General features: G+C 39.0%; 1 protein-coding gene across 2 annotated transcripts; it reads right to left on the bottom strand.

Moving 5' to 3' along the window:
- Nucleotides 1-2,965: 2,965 nt before the first annotated feature.
- On the bottom strand, nucleotides 2,966-16,254 carry sgk2a (serum/glucocorticoid regulated kinase 2a). Of its 2 annotated transcripts, none has more exons than XM_080898656.1 (14): nucleotides 16,105-16,254; nucleotides 14,385-14,448; nucleotides 14,174-14,228; nucleotides 11,498-11,559; nucleotides 11,207-11,264; nucleotides 10,441-10,524; nucleotides 9,345-9,476; nucleotides 8,229-8,341; nucleotides 8,080-8,116; nucleotides 7,905-7,991; nucleotides 6,386-6,481; nucleotides 5,794-5,949; nucleotides 5,400-5,489; nucleotides 2,966-4,750 (listed from the first exon to the last, which is right to left on the bottom strand). In XM_080898656.1, exons 3-14 carry the CDS (start codon nucleotides 14,186-14,188, stop codon nucleotides 4,595-4,597), a joined length of 1,086 nt encoding a protein of 361 aa, XP_080754782.1. In that variant the 5' UTR covers nucleotides 14,189-14,228; nucleotides 14,385-14,448; nucleotides 16,105-16,254; the 3' UTR covers nucleotides 2,966-4,594. The 2 variants fall into 2 exon arrangements, with proteins under 2 accessions (XP_080754782.1, XP_080754783.1); XM_080898657.1 differs by having other exon boundaries at nucleotides 14,174-14,225.
- Nucleotides 16,255-19,257: the final 3,003 nt, after the last annotated feature.

Raw genomic sequence — 19,257 nt, 5'->3', positions numbered from 1 at the left:
ATACAAGTGCTCCACAAATTCATGTTAAGCCTTTTCCTTATTTTTATCAAGTATGTGCTTTTACAAAGGTAGATGCTCAAAATAAACATGACCAAATTCTAAACCTTTGGCTTTGGCTGTCCTCAATATGTTTACCCCAGACAGCCAGGCAGATCTGGGAGAAGCACAGAAGCCCTATCCACCAACAGTTCGAATATTCTGCTTACTAGAGGTAGCCTATCCAAAGAAAGTTGGCTTAAAGGGAGAGTGAAGAGAGCTAAAATGATTTATTTCATAGCCCAGATGAACCCAGGACCTACACCAAAGCCCAGGATCAGATTAATAAAGATTATTTTGAATTGTGAACCAGGTAAACCGCTCTATAAGACTGGAACAAAGTAAAGATGGAGGCTGAAATTAGTGTTTTTATTTTTTAATTTAAAAAAAGGCGTGATAATAAATATCATTATTTACGGCATGTTTATGTTGTTTTATCCTCCCTAATATTTATTTATTGGTTATCAATTTACCTAAAGCAAGTTTGATGTCTACACCCTTATGAGGATGCCGGTGGATGATAAGGTGTCGTCCAAAATTCACCCTTTGCAGCAGTGTTGCTCAGGAACCACTGGCTCCTCATCGTTGGTGCAGTTTCACACTGTGTGTTTCCTATAATTTATAAAGTTTATATGTTTGCAGTGTTGAATTAAAAAAAAACTGTTTCAGTGTTTATGTTGGATCCTGTATTTTCAGCTTAAGGTCACACTGAAATCCAAAGAAGACTCTGGGACACGACAGGTTCTGTTGTCCACATAATGATACTGAGAACCATACAAGTTGCAAACATGTTTCTGTGTGTACACTGCACCCCTTTGACTTCTGCTTGAGTGAGCAGTGTTCACGTGCAGTGTTGGTGATTTTTGACCACTAAGTGGGGCACTTCTACCAAGGTGATGGCGAGCTGTTAATAACTCTCAACTTTCCTCAGTGAGGTGAACATGTTTCACTGTTGGATTAATAATTTATCTGTTAATCTCACCTGAAAAATTGAAAAAATAATGAGTCTCTGGTGGTTAATGTGACCACAGCTTGCAGCGCTTCACTTAGATAAGTTTGTGGTGATATAATAAAAAGCATAAAGTGATGAAATCTGAGAAGATACGATCGGTGATGAAAAAGAGACAAAGCCTCCATCATATACAGATGACTCACCCAAGGCTGTCAGTTAAAGCTTGTTGTATATGAAATCTTTTGGAGAATAAATGAATATCCAGAATCAATGAAAGACTTCCTTTGCTCTTTTAATTATTCACTGTTATATCAGTTTGATAAACGCAGTTATTGTTTTATTATGTTACATTGCTTTGTTGATACCAATTGTTTATTGTGCAGCTTCTAACTGTGTTTTTAGTTTTTCTTGGAAAGCACTTTGTTAACTTGCTATAAAAGTGTAATATCTGGATTATCTGGATAACAGTATGTCGTATATTACATATCTATTACATAACCAGTTTTCCAACATGTCATCGCTTACACTGAAATTACAATACTATGGCATTTCCCTCTTTACAGTCATGGACATTCCCACTTTGAATACATGTGGAAGCTGAGTGCCGTTGTGGCTCAGTAGCAATAACCAGAAATAGGAAAGCACAGCAGAGTCTTTACTTTACCTATGAAGCCCAGGGATGGAACTGGAGACAATCCTATTCTATATTTAATTTTGTTTCCTGATTTTTTTGTCTTTTCCCAATGAAAACATTTTGACATGTCCACTTAGGTAGAAGCTATAGGCCTGTAAAAGCCATCTTCTTCTCCTGCTTTGCAAAGTGAGAAATGTCTCCAATCTATCTGCATCTCCTCAGTTCAACAACTGCAAGTTTGTTTGTTTGTTTGTTTGTTTTTCCACTGTCATAACTGCTCTCTCACAACTGAAAAAGAAAGCAGGCAAAAACAATCAACCAATGAGAATCATTGGATCGATGACGAGTTGAGCAGAGTTATGTTTATGTAATAAAATAAAATGTGGTGCCAAAAGGACTTTGAAGCAATTGTGTGGTGGCGCATGTCATTTCAAACGTGTTGCACAATAACTTCCAGTCTGTATGACTTTCACCTGTGCTTTGTCTTTATTCATGTCTAAGTAGAAGTAATATTGTATTTACCAATCCCAAACGTAAGAGATGTGGGCTTTTAAATTTAATTGCATGGAAAGATAATCAGAAATTATTATATTCGGACTTCAAAAATAGCAAAATTCCAAATCATATCCAAGCTGTTTATTAAAAAAATAATGTCTTCTGTATAAAACTTCAGTACTACCTGCTGAGTGTGTTTTCTGCTTCTGGATTTAGAGGTTGCCTTTAGGATCTCTTTATGGATGAATACATTTTGTTGAAACATAGTCGCACCAAAACATAAATTCAGCACAAGAAGCTATCACTGTCTTACAGTAAGGAAACTGTTGCTTTAAAGGAGGGTGACCATGACTGCTGATTGATTGCATCACAGGCTCTGGTCCACTGAATCCCTCATTTGTTATACAGGTCTGTTCTACTTTTGACCTTTTTTTAAAGTCTTCAATCCCACGTTAACCTCTGATTCAATCTTTAGTAGATAAACCCTGTCGCAGGTCACCACCAGGAAGAGCTTGACATTTTTACATGCTGGTCGACGACTGAAGTGAATGATCAAAAACATAGTTCGGTCACGTTAAACGATGCAAGCAAAAGAACACGTAAATATTTTGGCAAATATTTGAGTTATTAACACGCATAGGTGGATTTTTGCTAATGTTGGTTTCGGTCACGTATGGCGCCGCTGCTGGCAGCGTGACCCAGCAGTTCCTGTGTTTACAAGATCTGATGGTGAGCGGCAGCTCGGCACACAGCTTTACAACTTTAAAGGTCTGACCAGAATTTGACCCCTACGAGCAATAGACCATTTGTAGATTTAGAGGAAAAAATGACAGCTGTCACTCCAGAAATCATGCGGGTACATGAGTGTATTTGGTTTCACAGTAAAGCATGTGATACACCATTTGTTAAGATGAAATATTGAACAAGATTAACAAGTTTTTAAGGAGGTAAATATCAGCATGCTATGTTCAGAAACCAGAATACATACACAAACAAGACTTCAGGCGTATATGAATAGAATTATAAAAACAGAATGCAAGGACATGTTATTGACTGTACATTTTTAACTGTATCACCTACAACTGCCATCACCAACTTCACAGCCAAGTCAGAGAGGCACTTCACAGTTTACACTGATATAATCACAGTAGTACTGTAATAATCCTGCTGCAAAGCTGCTGCTGTATATTTACAGTACTCGACACCGTATTTCCACAAAGACATGGCAACTTTTTTAACCTGTTATATAAACCAGTGAAGCTAAACTTATATCTACAGACAAAAGAACAAATGAATACTTTGATCATGACTACTGTATAATCCTCATAATAAACGACTATATCGTGCACACAGAGCCATAGCTGACTGACTGACTGAAGTTAGTCAAAGGTACTGCATCAGTGCATCATTAGCAAATCAGTGTGGACATTTAGTACATTTGCAGCTATGATCACCGCTGCAATAACTAGTAGCCAGTGTTTCGCACCCAGCTATGCCACCTTCACTGTTTTATCACTGCGAATAGCATGGCTCGTATTACTTTTCAACATTTTTTTCTCCTTCTTTGGTCAAAGATTTTTTTTAATCCTTTTTTTGGTCTTTAAGGAGAAACATGCTGCATAGAATCATCAGTAGCACCGTGTGACAAAAAGATAAAAACAAATGAAGAAAACATGCCTTTGCTTAGGCTGCTGCCCCCGCGACCCGACCCCGGACAAAGCGGATGACGATGGATGGATGGATGGATGGAAAACATGCCAAGTGTGCACTGATAACTGATGTTAAAAAGCAAAACACTGCACTAGAATTGTTACTATCTAACCTGTTAAGAGTAAGAACGTTTTTTTTTTAAAAATATATGAATTTCTTCTTGTAGTATTTTTTCTTTCTTTTTTTTATTATTCCCTGTTTTAACTCAGTGCTGGACTCCATGATTATTATCCGTTGCTAAATTTAAAAAAACATGTTCATCAGGATCTACTTTCTATAAAAACAGGATCAGTGAGCAACAATGCTAAGTCTTGATATAGACACACAAAGATGGTGTTTTGTGCAGGTACAATATGCTAAAGCCTTTAAAAAAATACAAAGAAAAAGAAGTTTTGTCTTTATCCGGACTCATGTGTTCTTCATTTCTCTACAAATAACTGAAATAAAGGCACTTCTTGTTACATTTTAAGGACACTCCAACTGCATAACTTGTTTGTGTATATCCTAAACACGGGACCCCCCCAAACAAGACGTTTTACATATTTCGAACTTGAACTTATTTCGAACAGTGTCTGCATTGCAGACTTGCCCTTTCTGCTACATACTCGCTTCACTGCAGCGGTCAAACATGACCGATGTCATGTGGGATTCCTGCTGTGTTACATGAGGAACACTTATCTTTGTGAGAAAACTTTTAATAATAATGAACAAGATTTCTGCGCTAAAAAATCATTTAAACAGTTAGCTGCAATTCATCTGTCCGGATGTCACAGAAAGCTGTCCTCGGTGCCGACAAAGGAGAACCCATTAAAGGCGTTGCTGGAGCTGGTGCTGGGATTGAACTCTGGGGTCTGACTCACTGAGTTAGGAACCATTTCTCTGGTGAACTCAGGATCAATATGTTGAGTGTCAGCTGGGCCCCTCTGAAAGATGAAACAATTTTAAGCGTAAATAAGGATGACTGCTATTATATGCATTATATACAATGCATGACAAGGTGTCCTAAATGTAAAACTAATATACAGCGATGCACAGGCCCATTTGTCTAACTTAAGTCTAACTAGTGAACACTGATCTAGAGAAACTTCTGAAAGCTGGTGTTAAAACCAAGTTTAAATAGTAATCGATTAAATGATGCATGTGAGTAAATTCAGATCAGCTTACTCGTTGACATCAATATACTGAAAAAGCCTAGAAGCACAATAAATGATCCTTATTTTCATTAAAGATATAAAGTATAATATGTTTCTATTTCATATGTAAAGTGATTGAGAAGCAAAGCCACACCAGTCTTTGCAACAAGTAAAAGAGTTTCAACTACATAATGACTAAGAGTGCAAAAGGTCAGAGGGATTTCCTTGCATTAATCTTTAGCTAGATAATAACATAAGATGGGATAAAGAGATTCAGGGACAGATCTGAGAGGGTTTTACTGGCTGATCGCTCTGAAACATTTGTGGTGAGTGGAAAGAAAACAGAACACCAGCTAAGGTGGAGATAAGTGGTTAATAAAGTCACATATGACGAGGCAGGCACACAGAAAAGACACGAGCAGGCGGAGCAGCAACTCACCACATTAGGGTTGTAAGGAGGGGTGATTCTCTTGTGGTAAAGGTCGTCCCAGTTGATCGGAGTGAAAAAAGTGTGGTTCTTTATTTCTAACTATAAATAAAAGAAAGAAAAAACTTCACATGCTTAACTTTTTCATGCCTTTCATAAAAACAAAATCACACATATAGTGAATCATGTAGAACAAAGCCAATAGCTGCTACATGCAAGGTAAATGTTATCAGAGGGCTTGGGTGTGGAGCTCTCTTTAAAAGAAATCCAAAACTCTTAAATAAAGACTACACCCAGCTTTTATTTGCGCCAACATTTATTGCAGTTATCCCTATTCTAAGACTAGGCTTATATCCTGTCTGGGAAAGCATCTGTTTTAATATGGAGCAAAGACCGAAAGACTTACAAAGTCTGCGATGGCTCCCAGGCGTCTGTGCTGGTCTTTCTGGAGAAGACCCATCAGCAGAGAGCAGGCGGCCTCAGACTTTCCCGGAGGCAGCATCAGCGGCTTGTGAAGGATCCCATCGTACATTTCACCAATATCACGGCTGTAGAAAGGAGGCTGAAAAGAAGGGATGCAATAAATATCATTCATATGTAACATATCAAGTTTCTTTTTAAGGGAAACGAGAGAAAAAATGTTAGCAGTTTCTACCAGGAAGTCATCATGGCTGCGTGCCCAGTAAATGACAAAGGGAAAAGAATTCCTCATAAAATGTAACTCAAAATTCAATCAGTCTGTGTCTTTAAGATGTTTAACAAAACACACCTTGTCCAAAACCTTTCTTTGACCATTTACGACAAGGTCTACTAAAAACTGAGGTCAAATTTGGATCCACATATAGGAGGATGGTTTTAACCTTTAACTACTTTTTTCTGTGAGTACCACCAAAATAATGTGTCTTACTTTTGCGGAAGACTACTTCTTGGTAAAAAATTAACAACAGTACAGTACTGCCAAAACTCATAATCCATAAACCCTAAACAAATACGCATACCAGACTGAAGAGCATCTCATACAGCACGGCTCCCAGGCACCACCAGTCCACTGTCCTGTCATACGGTTCCTTACGAAGAATCTCTGGCGCCAAATACTTTAGACACATGATAGAGAAAAAAAAATGAAACGATCCAAACTTTGGGTTATCAGGGAACATTTCCTTCCTACAAACTATTGTTCACCCATAGTCTGCATGCTTGTGTTTATATAATGCAATCTTCTTTATCTGGTCCACCTGTTCAACTGTTTGCTAATGCAAAGATCTTATCAGCCCACCAGTAACTCTTTGCCTTTAGGCATGTAGATATGGTCCACATGATCTGCTCACATTCAAACAGAGCACCAGAATGGGGAAGAAAGGTGATTTAAATGGCTTGACATGGTTGTTGGTGCCAGACAGGCTGATCTTTCAGAAACTGCTGATCTGCTGGGATTTTCATGCAAAACATCCAATGAGCTGCAGCTCTCTGGGTGAAAATGCTGTGTTGATGCTGGAGGTCAGAGGAAGGCTACGGTGAGTCCAATAACCGCTTGTTACGAGCAAATTACGCAAAAGAGCATCTCTGAACACACAACACATTCAAGCTGATGGGTTACAGTAGCAGAAGACCACACCCACCAGGTCCTGCTCCTGTTAGTAAAACTGAGCCTACACAGAAAAACCTTTTTTTTTTTTTGCGACAAATTGATTTGGATTGTAAACAACATGAAAACATGAATCCATCCTGCCTTGTATCAGTGGTTCAGGCTGTTGGTGGTATAATGGTGTGGGGGATATTTTACTGGCACACCTTGCACACCTTAGTAGCAACTGAGCATCGTTTAAATAGCACAGCCTGCCTGAGGATTGCTGCCCACCATGTCCATCCCTTTATGACCACGTGTGTAGTCATCTTCTGATGGCTGCTTCCAACAAAATAGTGAGGCATGTGTCAGAGTCCAAATAATCTCAAACTGGTTTCTTGAACATGACAATGAGTTCACTCTATTCAAATGGCCTCCACAGACACCAGATCTCAGACCAGTAGAGCGCTTTTGGGATGTGGTGGAACAAGAAGATTCATGGATCATGGATGTGCAGCCGACAGATCAGCAGCAGCTATGTGATCAAGTCATGTCAATAAAGACCAAAGTCAGGGTGCAGGTTTAGCTCAGTGTGTTGAGCAGGCGACCACATCACAGCCATGCGGCTGAGAGCGACTGGCCCTTGTCCGACCCGCGGCCCTTTGCCGCATGCCCCCCCCCTCTTTCTGTGCCTCTGCTTTCCTGTCTTTTCTTCACTGTGTCTATCAAATAAAGCTGAAAAAGGCCAAAAAATTAAATATACAAAAAGACCAAGCAATGTGAGTAATGTTTCCAGCACCATGTTGAATGCATGCCATGGAGATTTAAGCCAGTTCTGAGGGCAGAAAAAGGTGTCTAGCCCAACAATAGCAATGTGTAACTAATAAAGTGGCCAGTGAATGTGAATTTAAAATATGCTTCGTAAACGTTTACTGAAAAAGTTTTTTACTCACTTCTGGAGTGCCACAGAAAGTCGAGGTGGTTGCCTCTGGCTCCACACCCTCCTTGCACAGCCCAAAATCTGTCAGCACCACATGGCCCTGCGCACACAAAACAGTGAGTGACAAACACAAATAAAGCCTTTTTCCCCTTTAAAGTGTTAAAGCAAATGGGCTGATCCTGACTCACCTGACAGTCTAAAAGTATATTTTCTGGCTTCAGATCTCTACAATGAACAAGAACAAATCAGACCGTCAGTGCAAAAACATATTATTACTTTGTATTTTCAATTTTTGATAAACGATAGGTTTCAATAAACGTTCGAGCGTCTCTTTAACCTGTAAACAATGTTGAGAGAGTGAAGGTAGCCGATGGCGCTTGCTACCTCAGCCGTGTAGAATCTCGCTCTGGGTTCTGAGAAACACCGCTCTCTCTGCAAGTGGAAGAACAACTACACAAAGAGAAAGACGGGCGGAAAGAAGAAAATAAAATTATATTGAAAATTTTCAATGCATTGAGAGATGAGACACTTCCAAAGTCTCAGGAAAAAGCTCGGTATAAAAAAGGTTTTGACTTGCTTTGCTTTTTGAGTGCTGCAACAGCAAACAAGAGGAAAACAACAACATGACATCAACTATGTCTCATACCAGTTTCAGTTTAGGCTTCATCATTACAAATGTGGACAAATTTGCACAATAGGTGAAATAAAAACCATCTGATCAGTAGACGGAAATATGTTAAGATTTTAGATAAGACATTTTCTAATCTGTGGGCTTTTGTTTCAGTGACGGGAAGGTTCACTCTTGTACCTGTAGGCTGACTATGATAACACTATAAAACTAGCAAGAATTGAAAGCTTGTGGAAATCATCTGTTGTACTGCACTTTGTCTAATCTTTACTGTTTTAGCAAGAAAAAAGCGAATTTGTAGCAGTTACACAAAAGAGAACAAAAATAAGCTAGAGGTAGATTGTTTGTGATGACAGCAGTACTTCGTACACTGATGATGCTTGTTACAGTAAACAAATAAATCTAATTGCTTCCTGTCACCCAGGAAATTACTAATATATCCTGTACAAGTGGAAACAGTTTGTGTCATAAGTGTACTGAACAGATTTTGGAATCCGACCGCTATACGGGCTGCAAGGCATCGGTCTTGTTGACAGTGACCTTATTTATTACAGAGAGCATCTAATGTCATTGCTTTTTAACTTAGCACCTTTAATTGAAACAGTCCAACAAACCATGAAGCTACAGTCTACAATCTTTAATGTTAAATTCAGCTCATTTAAGAGACAACTCAAAACATTTTTATTTAAAAAAAAGATCCAGGTACTTTTTAAAAAAGAAATCTCTGAAAACTCTGATATTCACCACGCTCCAAGCCACTTTCTGACAAAGTCTAATGAACTATGTAAGTGGAAACGATTTATTTATGTATGTTAGCGCATGTACCTCTCCGCCATTTACATAGTCCAGGACAAAGTAGAGCTTCTCTACAGTCTGAAACGAGTAGTGAAGCCGAACCAGAAACGGGTGTTTGAGGCTCTTCAGCAGCACGTTTCTCTCTGCCATGATGTTCTTTTGCTAAAGAGGGAAAAGGAGAAAAATAAGTTCTGGAGCTTTTCTGCTCCATGTTTTTTGACAAAAAGGCCTTAAATCATTTTATTTCACTATAAAATTTGAAATGCACGTACGAACATAAATAAATATTGTTTATAATTCACAGAATATATTTGCAGTGATGATGCATAAATAATACAAAGAAAAAGGAAAATAAAGGAAACATGTTTAACACACATCCTGTGTAATTTATTTAAAAAATGGCTGTAATTCATAAACAGTTAATGTAAAGGTTTTGAAAACCCGAGAGTTTGCACTTTAATCACATTTTGATAGTCCAAATTAAAATCCAATGTGATGATGTAGATACTAAAAAAAAGCATGAATAATGTGATTGTTTTTTGCCCTGGAGTTACTGCGCTCACATGCTTCTGGACCTAAAGAAGCACATCAATGACTTCTTTTCATGCTGCTAACTGAAATCAGTTGAAATATGTGTACTTTTTTTTTTAATTACTCATTAAACATTATTTGAGCCCCTTTTTAAAGTAATTAAAACAGTGATGTGCAAGTTATCTTTCACACTATGAAAAGCTTATTTCATTACATTATTTTATTTCATTTAATGTCACTTTATGACAAAAAGGGATGACTGAGGAAGAAGGTTGCCAGCGAGCATGGTCAGTAATAACAATCAGTTTGTCTAATCAGCAATTATGCTGTCTAACAAACACCTGGCCTGGCTTTTTTTTCTGGAGGCAATAAAATCTGTTCTTTGTACAGAGCTGTAGATTAGATAAGCCTGAGACCCTGTTGCTAGGTAAAAACTCTAACAACTATCAAAGATCCTCACTATCACAGAGGGAACCCTTGGACAGTTATTTTCCATCGTCACCTCCTTATCCTGACACAATTCCAAAATGCATTTCAACTAAACGCGGATTACTGGACCTTTAAAACACATTAACACAGTGACAGCAGAGCCCACCTCTTTTTTCTTCAGGATGATTTTCTTCTGCAGGACTTTGACAGCGTAGAATTTGCTGTCGGCTTTATGCTTGGCAAGCAGGACCTGTATGGAGGTTCACTTGTTAGTGCCTTGTTTAGCAAACAGTCTGCACCACCATCTCAGCATTCTGCTTTCAGGATATTACATGAAAGTAGCGCACGCAGCACAGATATGTCGTCTGTGGAACCAGATAATACCGAGAAATCTGATAAGTTTGTTGACACAAAGCGCAAAAAGGCCTGAGGTGGACATGAAGCCACAAAAACGCCTATTTTTTAAGATCTTTAGGAGTTGAATGTCCATATTTATTATGTTCCACTGGACGACGCTCAGGAGACCGAAAGAGGCCTCAGTGGATTGTACAGTTAATGATTCATGAAGAAAGGAGCACATTTCGATTAGACAGTAGTCAGCAGGTAGACTCTCACTGACCCCCGCTGCAATGTCAGCAACCGCACGCTATGTAGTCTCTCTCCTTCTTTCTAACGCCCTCTCACTTGTCTCACAAGGTCAGCACAGTAAAACCCTTATTCATTTGCATTAATACCATTAATACCTTCAACTGGATTTGTTATTTATTAATAAAAAAGGAAAAAATTTACTCGAGGAGCCGCTGCAGCCGCTGCACCTCCTTCAGTGAACTGAAGGAGGTAGAACAAGGAAATGACCGAGAGGAAAAAAAGCCAGGAGATGTATTAAACAGCAGAAAGATGGATCTATAAATAAGTAATTGTTTCAGTGTTACCTTTCCAAAGGTCCCTTTGCCAATGACAGCCAAGAAGTCAAAGTCAGTGGGCCTGGCACTGAAACAAGAAGGTAATGTATTAAAATTACATAATAACTTCTGAGATACTTTATTACTAACAGGATATAAATCGTAGATATAATGCTGGTAAGAGTTTCTCCTCATACAGCAACATCTCCTTAATAAAATACAGACTGTAGATAATTAAAGTTTCTGTTTGAGGTGCTTCGATCTGACATTAAGAAAGTTAATGGGGAGGTGGAGCTACATGCTGGTTAGTGAGTTACTGACTTTGGGTTTGCTGAAGGTCCCAGGTTAACATCATCTTGAGGAGAGGAAGGTGGTGTCCGCAGCTGGAAAAAAAAAAAGATTGATTCAATTGATTTATAAATAGGCTTCAGCAGCAGGAAAAGGATACATGTCACGATGTATTCGATTATCGAATGAAAAATACAGAAACTAAGGAGTTCGCAGTAAAATCTCGACAAGGTAAGGTGATGTCTAGCACCTTTGAAACACCAGAGCCATTCAAAAAACTTTAGAAGATCAAATTAAAACCAAAAAGATGAAACGAAGAGAAGAAAAGGCAGAAATGATCCCAGTAGTAATATTAAAAATAAAAACAGCAAACACAATGTTGGCACAGCTACCTGCTGGTTAAAAGCAATCATGAATAAAGGGGCTAGCTGGTTGTGGCATTAAGCACCATAGCAGCTGTGCATTTAGCTGCTATGGTGCTTAATGCTCATCCTGCTTAGTTTAAGATCTGTGCAGTGCACTAGCTGACCGGATCTACTGGGTTTGTATCCATTAAACATCTCAGATATGTATTTAGGGCCCCAAGCCTTTTAATGATTTATTAACAACCAGTAATACTTGTAATTCAGTTCTATATGTTACTGGAAGCCAGTTCAGGGAGCCGAAAATAGGTGTGGGCAATTTACAATTTTCAGGAGCTCAGGAGCAAAGCTGCTCAAACGTATTTTAAGGAAACTTGTGGGATGTATCTAGAGAGCAGTTATTACAAAAAAAGTTTTGTAATCCATCCAAATTCTTCCGCTTATCCAACTCAGGTTGAGAGGCGGGGTACACCCTCGACAGGTTGCTAGTCTGTCGCAGGGCTAACACAGAGAGATAGACGACCGCTCACACTCATATTCACACCTACGGGTAGATTTTTTACCACTTAACCTAACCCCCACTCAAAGCATGTCTTTGGACTGTGGGAGGAAGCTGGAGTAATTGAAGAGAACCCACACAGACACAAGGAGAACGTGCAACACTCCACACAGAGATGCTGGATTCAAACCCATAGTCCTTCTTGCAGTGAGGCAACAGTGCTAACCACTGTGCTGCCAGACATCGTTAAATTACTGCTAATTATTGAGTATAATACATATTTTCTCTGGTATGAATTTTGTTCTTGAAAAAACTTATTGCACTTTTTGGTTGAGACAAACTCTTGAAGTGGCAGTGCTGGAGGGCTTGTTAGTTTGTCTACAGCAGCAAACAGAGTCTGAGTATTTCAGGTGTTTTCATTAATAATGTTAGTAAAGTAGGATTAACTCAAAGATGTAGATACAGACACTGATTAAAAATGTCATTGTCAGTCTGAAGACTGCTTCTGCTCAGTTTTCTTGTAGTTTCTCTTTTGATCTGCTACCATTATAACATTTTTCCACAGTGCTTTCTGTTTACCAGAAACAGTGTTAACCTTGACAGGTGCAATGTTGTCAAGAACCCTGAGAATGTTAGAGTTACTGCTTGAGCTGGTCATCCACAGACTCTGCTATTGCACTATTACATCATACCAATGGTTTGCATAAATAAAGTACTAGTGTTTTCATTGAAATTCCTCTTTCTAATAGTTTTGAATGTGGCTTGGTGGACTGGGGTGACCATCAAAGAAGACACAAAAATGGTCAGACAGAACTACATCCAAAGCATTAGGATCAGACTCGTAACGGAGCTGATCTTAAGCCCAGACACTACAATTTTCAGGTCTTTTTGATGATTTTGTATATGAACACTGAAATACCAGAAAAATGTAAAAGGATCAAGATATGTTCAACATTATGCACCACCATTTAGTAAAGAAGAGAAAATATAATTCTCTGTAAGCCGTATGTTTGATCTGGTCAAGATTTCATGCCCTTCCTGATGCAACACTCCCCAGTTACCCAGGCTTGGGACCAGCACTGGGAGTACTGTGGCTTGTGGACTCCTGGACAGAATTAACAATGAGTAGATCAGAAGGAAAGCTCAGGTTCAGTGGTGTGAAAACAAAGTTAGAGAGGCAAGGCTGACTCTGGACATGTGCATAGGAGGGATAGTGGGTATATCAGATTAAGGATTAAGTGGAGCTGATGAGCAGGAGGAAAAGAGGAAGACCACAGAGGAGGCTCATGCATGCATTGAGGAAGGATATGCAGAGGGTTGGTGAGACAGGGGAGAATGCTAGGGATGGGGTGAGACTGCGGTAAAGGGAGCAGCCGAAAGTTATAGTAAAGAGGAAGATTGACACTTGGGTCTTGCGCTCTTTTAAATAGCAGTCTATTCAAGTCTGATCTATTCAGGTTTAAATTATGTGGATTAGGATTTTGTGAAAATCTACTCTGGAAATTAAAAATCCAGAACCAGAGGAAAAGACATACGTGAGGTTTGCCTCATTTAAACAGGGAAACCCATCAAAGGTTAAGAGCAACACAACAAATGCATAGATTTGTCTCGTCCTAAGTGATCACATCAAACAAATGGCACTGCTAGAGATCATGTGCTGAATCTCTAAAATATTGATTCAGTGTGACCTGATCAAATACGACGCGACATGAAAGCCAAAGACACTCCAGATGTCGATATCAGTTCACTCATTAGACATCTGCTAAACAAAGTAGGACTGGACTGCAGGCGCGTTTCCCTTTCACCCAACAGAGTAAAATAAAAGCATCATGATAAAATTACACTCACATTACAGTGTGCCATGGTTACTATACTCCACTCCCATCAGTGTTTGACAGACCTGCTAGGAGAGGAGAAATATTCACATTCAGTGGGTTCAGCAGCTTTTGTAGGGGTAAAACATATTCAATATTTATAGGTAAAAAAAATCTACTCATCTGCTCTGACTCAGAGGAACGTGGTCATCTAACCTCCGTAACCTGCGCAGGTGTTAACTCACCTCATGTGACAACAGCCTGAGGATCAAGAGGAGCTGGTAGTTCTGGTTTGTACTGAAGAGGATGCTGGAACAACAGAAAGACTGTGATGGGCCTCGTGTTTGTGTAGTGTGTGTCTGTGTGTGTGCTTGCATTACTAATGTTATGAAGGGAACACATTTTTACAGCGTTAGGAGACGCAAAAATAAAATCTGTAAATTTTACTCTTAACATTAGGGTGAGGGTTATGTTTCGTAAACTAGAGGTTATGGCAAGTTTTCAGAAAGTTATTGAAAGTCGGTGCGATGTCCTCTAAAGTGATGGAAACATGACCCTGTGTGTGTGTGTGTGTGTGTGTGTGTGTGTGTGTGTGTGTGTGTGTGTGTGTGTGTGTGTGTGTGCGTGCGTGTAGCGTGTCGGTGAACATGTTTATATGCTAAATATTGTTGTGTCTTTTTTCATATCTGTCAAAACATATGGGATGACCAAGATCTCTCTCACTCACACACACACACACACACACACAAGCACATCCATCTAAACACACACACATAAAACAAAAGTCCCATTGATCTGAGGTCATGCTTTTCCTAGGAACCCTAGGCCTGTTTATCTATTTATAGGCAAATGAGGTGCTGAATGTCACATTACATTTGTGCAGATGCATTTATTGTAGTTTGTATATAATAATATTTTAAGGCCAGTTAGTAACCGAATCCGTGCAGTTTCACACCCAAAAAATAACGATTTTATGCTACATTAAATAATCTACAACTAATGAAGAACTCTCATAGACACAGACTGTCACTTACATAATGCCTTTCTAGTCAGTTTGAGCACTAAAAAAAGCTTCTTACCACAAGTCTTTAAACTTGATCACACACATTCACACGGTGCTTTTACTAACATTAACGCACTCGAACATTTCGACATGCAGAGTGGACGAGCCGGAGTTCGACCCAAAAGTTTTCCAATTGGCCTGATCCACATCCAGCTCAAAATTTTAGCTGTTAAAAAGTGTCCAGTTTGCCAAATTTTAACTTTAAGAGTGTGTTTCCACATTAAGATTGATATGAAGAAAGCACTCTATTGTTCATTTAAATGTAACCCCAAAAAAGTGAATAAATAGACTGCAGTTTGGCTATAACAGCGAACTTAATGCATTATTTAATAATGACACATTTGGTAAGGACGTGACAGGAGGTTAAAATGATGCACATTGACAGTTATGATAACCTCTTAATCTGCCACTAAAGCTACACTCAGCAAAACTACAACTCTGTTCAGAGATTAATCCTCAGAGCAAACCAGAAACTAACTCACAGAAAGACTCGTGTTCGCAAAACTAAAAGCTGGATAGAAAACTGAATCATACAAGAATAAAAACCTATTACAGAGCCTTCTTAGAAAACTGTGACTTTCCTTTAAAGAAGGGAAACGCTCAGCTACAAGTCAGTGATCTGAGTGAGAGTTGGGACTAAAGACAACATGTAGAGACTTCCTAACGGGGCTATCAGTACAGTATCATCAGTAACCCTGATCGATCACACAGATCACATATGGACGTGTCTAAATATCCAGCAGGCTGAGGTTGTTAGAAAGTTTTACAAGCAGACCTGTGCAATAATGATGAGCACCACAGTGACGCTCCACACTATCTGTGCACCTGTTATTATTACCCCGGATATAGAAAATGACCCGAGGAATAAATCACGCAGAATAGGTCAGAAATGATCAGCTCACCTGTGTGAAGGATGAGGTGATCCGTGCTCTGCGCGCTTCACACTGACAGGACTCCAAACAGAGCGCAGTCACAGTGGCAGCTTGAGGCTGATCTCAGGTCAGCGCATCTGCTTTTCACACGTCATGAGGGGACGTGGGCAGGACTCCACAGAGTGAATCATTGATGAAATGTTAGCGAGCTTAAAATAACAAGGCGGTGCAAGGGCGCAAACTTTCAGCGACCCTGCGTGCGTGTGCGTGTGCGCAAATAGCAAAATTTCCGGAAATTGCTGTGTGGTTTCAAAATAAGGTATGTAAGATATAAAATAATGTAAGACTGATATGTTTTTTAACCTTCCAAAGTTATTTGTCAAGAAAAAAGGTGAAACAGCGGTCACATTGTTATAGATACTTCACGTATGTGGTTACATGAGTACATGAACCCTAACTTTAGCGTCATGTAAAGCATGCGTACTAGGGGTGCCAAAAAGGGATTTCCGATTTTTCTGTGTGGGTTTTTGTTTGTTTGTTTTCTCATGTGTAATTTCTGCGCACGCACTGTTAAATAAACTGTGTTTTAAAACTCATTTGTTTTGTAAGCATCTATCACAGATTGTAGGCCAATAAAATCATTTCGTTTAATTAGGGGTAGATATTTTTAGCGCAACACAACTCTTGTACATGGCTTGCTGGGCTATAATCTGTCAAACATATCTCTCACGAATGATATCAAGTCATTTTGAGCCTGAAAGAACATCGATGTCACAAGGTACACGTTGCAATCCATTTTTGCTCAGGTGACTTTTATATATCCTTAGTGTATCAGCAGCATTAAAAAATGTATTTTTCAAGAGAGATGTGGCCAAGAGGGCAGCAGAAAGTGCAACAAATACAACATCACAGTTCCATAAAGATATCTTAAGTGGGCAAAAATTGCTGTAATGATTATTATGAAAGTGCCATGACGCAGAGTCATAAAGACACTTGCCAGATATGTCAGTTGTGTATTTTATAACACCTTCATAAATGCTGTTGACTACAGTCTGTTTACTGTATGAGTAAATATATTCCTTATTTTAAAAAAACCCACTTTGAAACATGAGGAATCGCTTCTTGTCAGTCAGCCGACAGAAGCTCAAATTCAGTCCATGGGAATCAGTTATAAAAACTCATCAGTTAACTGCAAATCCAAGTTAAATATACCGGTATTAAAAAAGTTAAATATATAGACAGTCAAGTCTCTTGGTTTCTAACAATGAAAGTGCTATAGTTTTGTCCTTACAAGGACTTTTAAAGCTTTGCTATTAACTTTTTTATTTATATGTAGCCATAGTAAAGTCAGTGAATGTGGTCAAACTGACACATAATGTTAAAACTACACAGATTTTTCTTATGTTCATCATCTCTTTTGAACGTTTTGAAAATATACTAAAAAAAATGCCAGTTCCAAACAGGTTGGGACAGGGCAGGGGTGACTCAATTTGAAATGGTGGAACAATTTCAGAATAATGGTCCTCAGCATAAAATTGCAAAGGCTTTGAATATCTCATCATCAACATCATCATCAAATATTGATTTTCTGGTTTGTCCCTTCCACACAGAGATTTTTCCATGTTTTGATGTTATTGTAGATGATGAGAAAAGATCTTTGGTTCCTCAGACACCCACAAATGCAGGTAATAGCTCTGTGATGCAAAGAAGAAGGCATGGAAACACTGGGCCAAAGATCTGAGGCAAAGAGGAAAACTGTTGTTAAAAGAAGCGGGGATGCTGTACACTGATAATCATGGCCCCATTTAAATTTACTGCACTCATATGTGACCTGTGACCCATTAAGATAATCTAGCTTCTGAAACAGCCCCATATAGTTCATAGACTGGTAACACTTTGGCCGTTACCTCAATTTTTGAGGTTGTCGAGTGGCTCTATGCCCGGTTAGTGGGGCATAGTCACACAGTCCCACAGTTTGAGAACAACTAAAAACAATGAAACTTCGACAGACTGCAGAATAAGTCAGTAGACTCTACTCCCAGCAAGGTTTGTCAGTTTAGATGTGTTTTAACACACGTGAAAGAACATTTGAATAAAAGTGTGTCATCTTCCCCCCAAAACACTATGTTATATAAAGATGTTACATGACAAACTAAACTAAAAAAGTATTTATGAAGTATTCATTGAACTCCCCGGGCTTTATAAATATCCAAGTCATTTTCTTTTAAGGTTTTATGATAGTGGTTTCAAACTCATTCTACATTGTGGGCTGGGCCAGAGCGATTAAATGATACATGTGTAAAGTTCATCGCTCTGACTGCCCTGTAATTAAATATTTAGATTATAAAGTTTTCATTAATTACCAGAAAATGTACTTGTACTTTTGTGTGGTATGGATGGTGGGTGAAGTCTGTATTAATCAGAAAAGCTGACTTAAAATACAGTAAAAAGTTTGAAATATACTCAAAATATATCCTTCAAATTTTCTAAAGCTGTCCAGTGGGAGACATTGGAGTGTTTGCCGGGCTGATTTGAACACCCGGGCCTTATGTTTGACACTCCTGATTTATCATATCATTTTTTTTTTTTTTTTTACTGTACTGTGGGTTCAGGTTTCCATATCATGCTTCTGAATACTGAACTGCAACAAGCTTTCAATATTAAAATGCGCACAGAGCTGAACGTTTAACACAGCTCAACACTAGTTTCAGTGTAATGGGACTTTTCTTTTGTTTAACTCTGCTGCTCGTACAGAAAACATGGGTTAATGTTAAAACCAAAAGTCCTGACTTTGCTTAGCGCCATCTTCTGATATTATTAAGAAAAAAATAAGACCTGGTCAACTGCTGCTCCTTCCTGTATGAAACATTTGTTACCCAGCAGTCAACTGAGTGCTTTGTTTGTTGTCTTGCTGCTGCAGGTTATCAGCAGCGCCTGCTTTCTGGCCTCTGCAGTGGAACAAGAAGATAAGTAGTGAAAGCAGAAAGGGCGTGGAGGGAGTTATCGCCACCATGGCCAAGTGCTGACAACAATACGATCAACAGGGGGATGTGCCTGTAGGCATAGTCAGTTTATAGTCAGTACTGTGCACACAGAATACCTGCACACACACAGGAAATGCAGGATTTATCATCCGTAGCAGGAGGCAAGAGGCAGAGACATTAATCAGACAAGACAGCTGTG

This window comes from Rhamphochromis sp. 'chilingali' (assembly GCF_963969265.1).
Source record: "Rhamphochromis sp. 'chilingali' genome assembly, chromosome: 12".
NCBI lineage: Eukaryota > Metazoa > Chordata > Actinopteri > Cichliformes > Cichlidae > Rhamphochromis > Rhamphochromis sp. 'chilingali'.
The sequence above is the reverse complement of the archived record's forward strand: the minus strand, read 5'-3'. Positions and strand labels throughout refer to the sequence as shown.

Coding starts and splice junctions, on each gene's coding strand:
- sgk2a (XM_080898656.1), bottom strand. Junction 9,477..10,440: donor TCATCCTGAAGAAAAAAGAG/GTGGGCTCTGCT, acceptor TTCCCTCTTTAG/CAAAAGAACATCATGGCAGA. Junction 5,490..5,793: donor TGGGAGCCATCGCAGACTTT/GTAAGTCTTTCG, acceptor TTTTATTTATAG/TTAGAAATAAAGAACCACAC.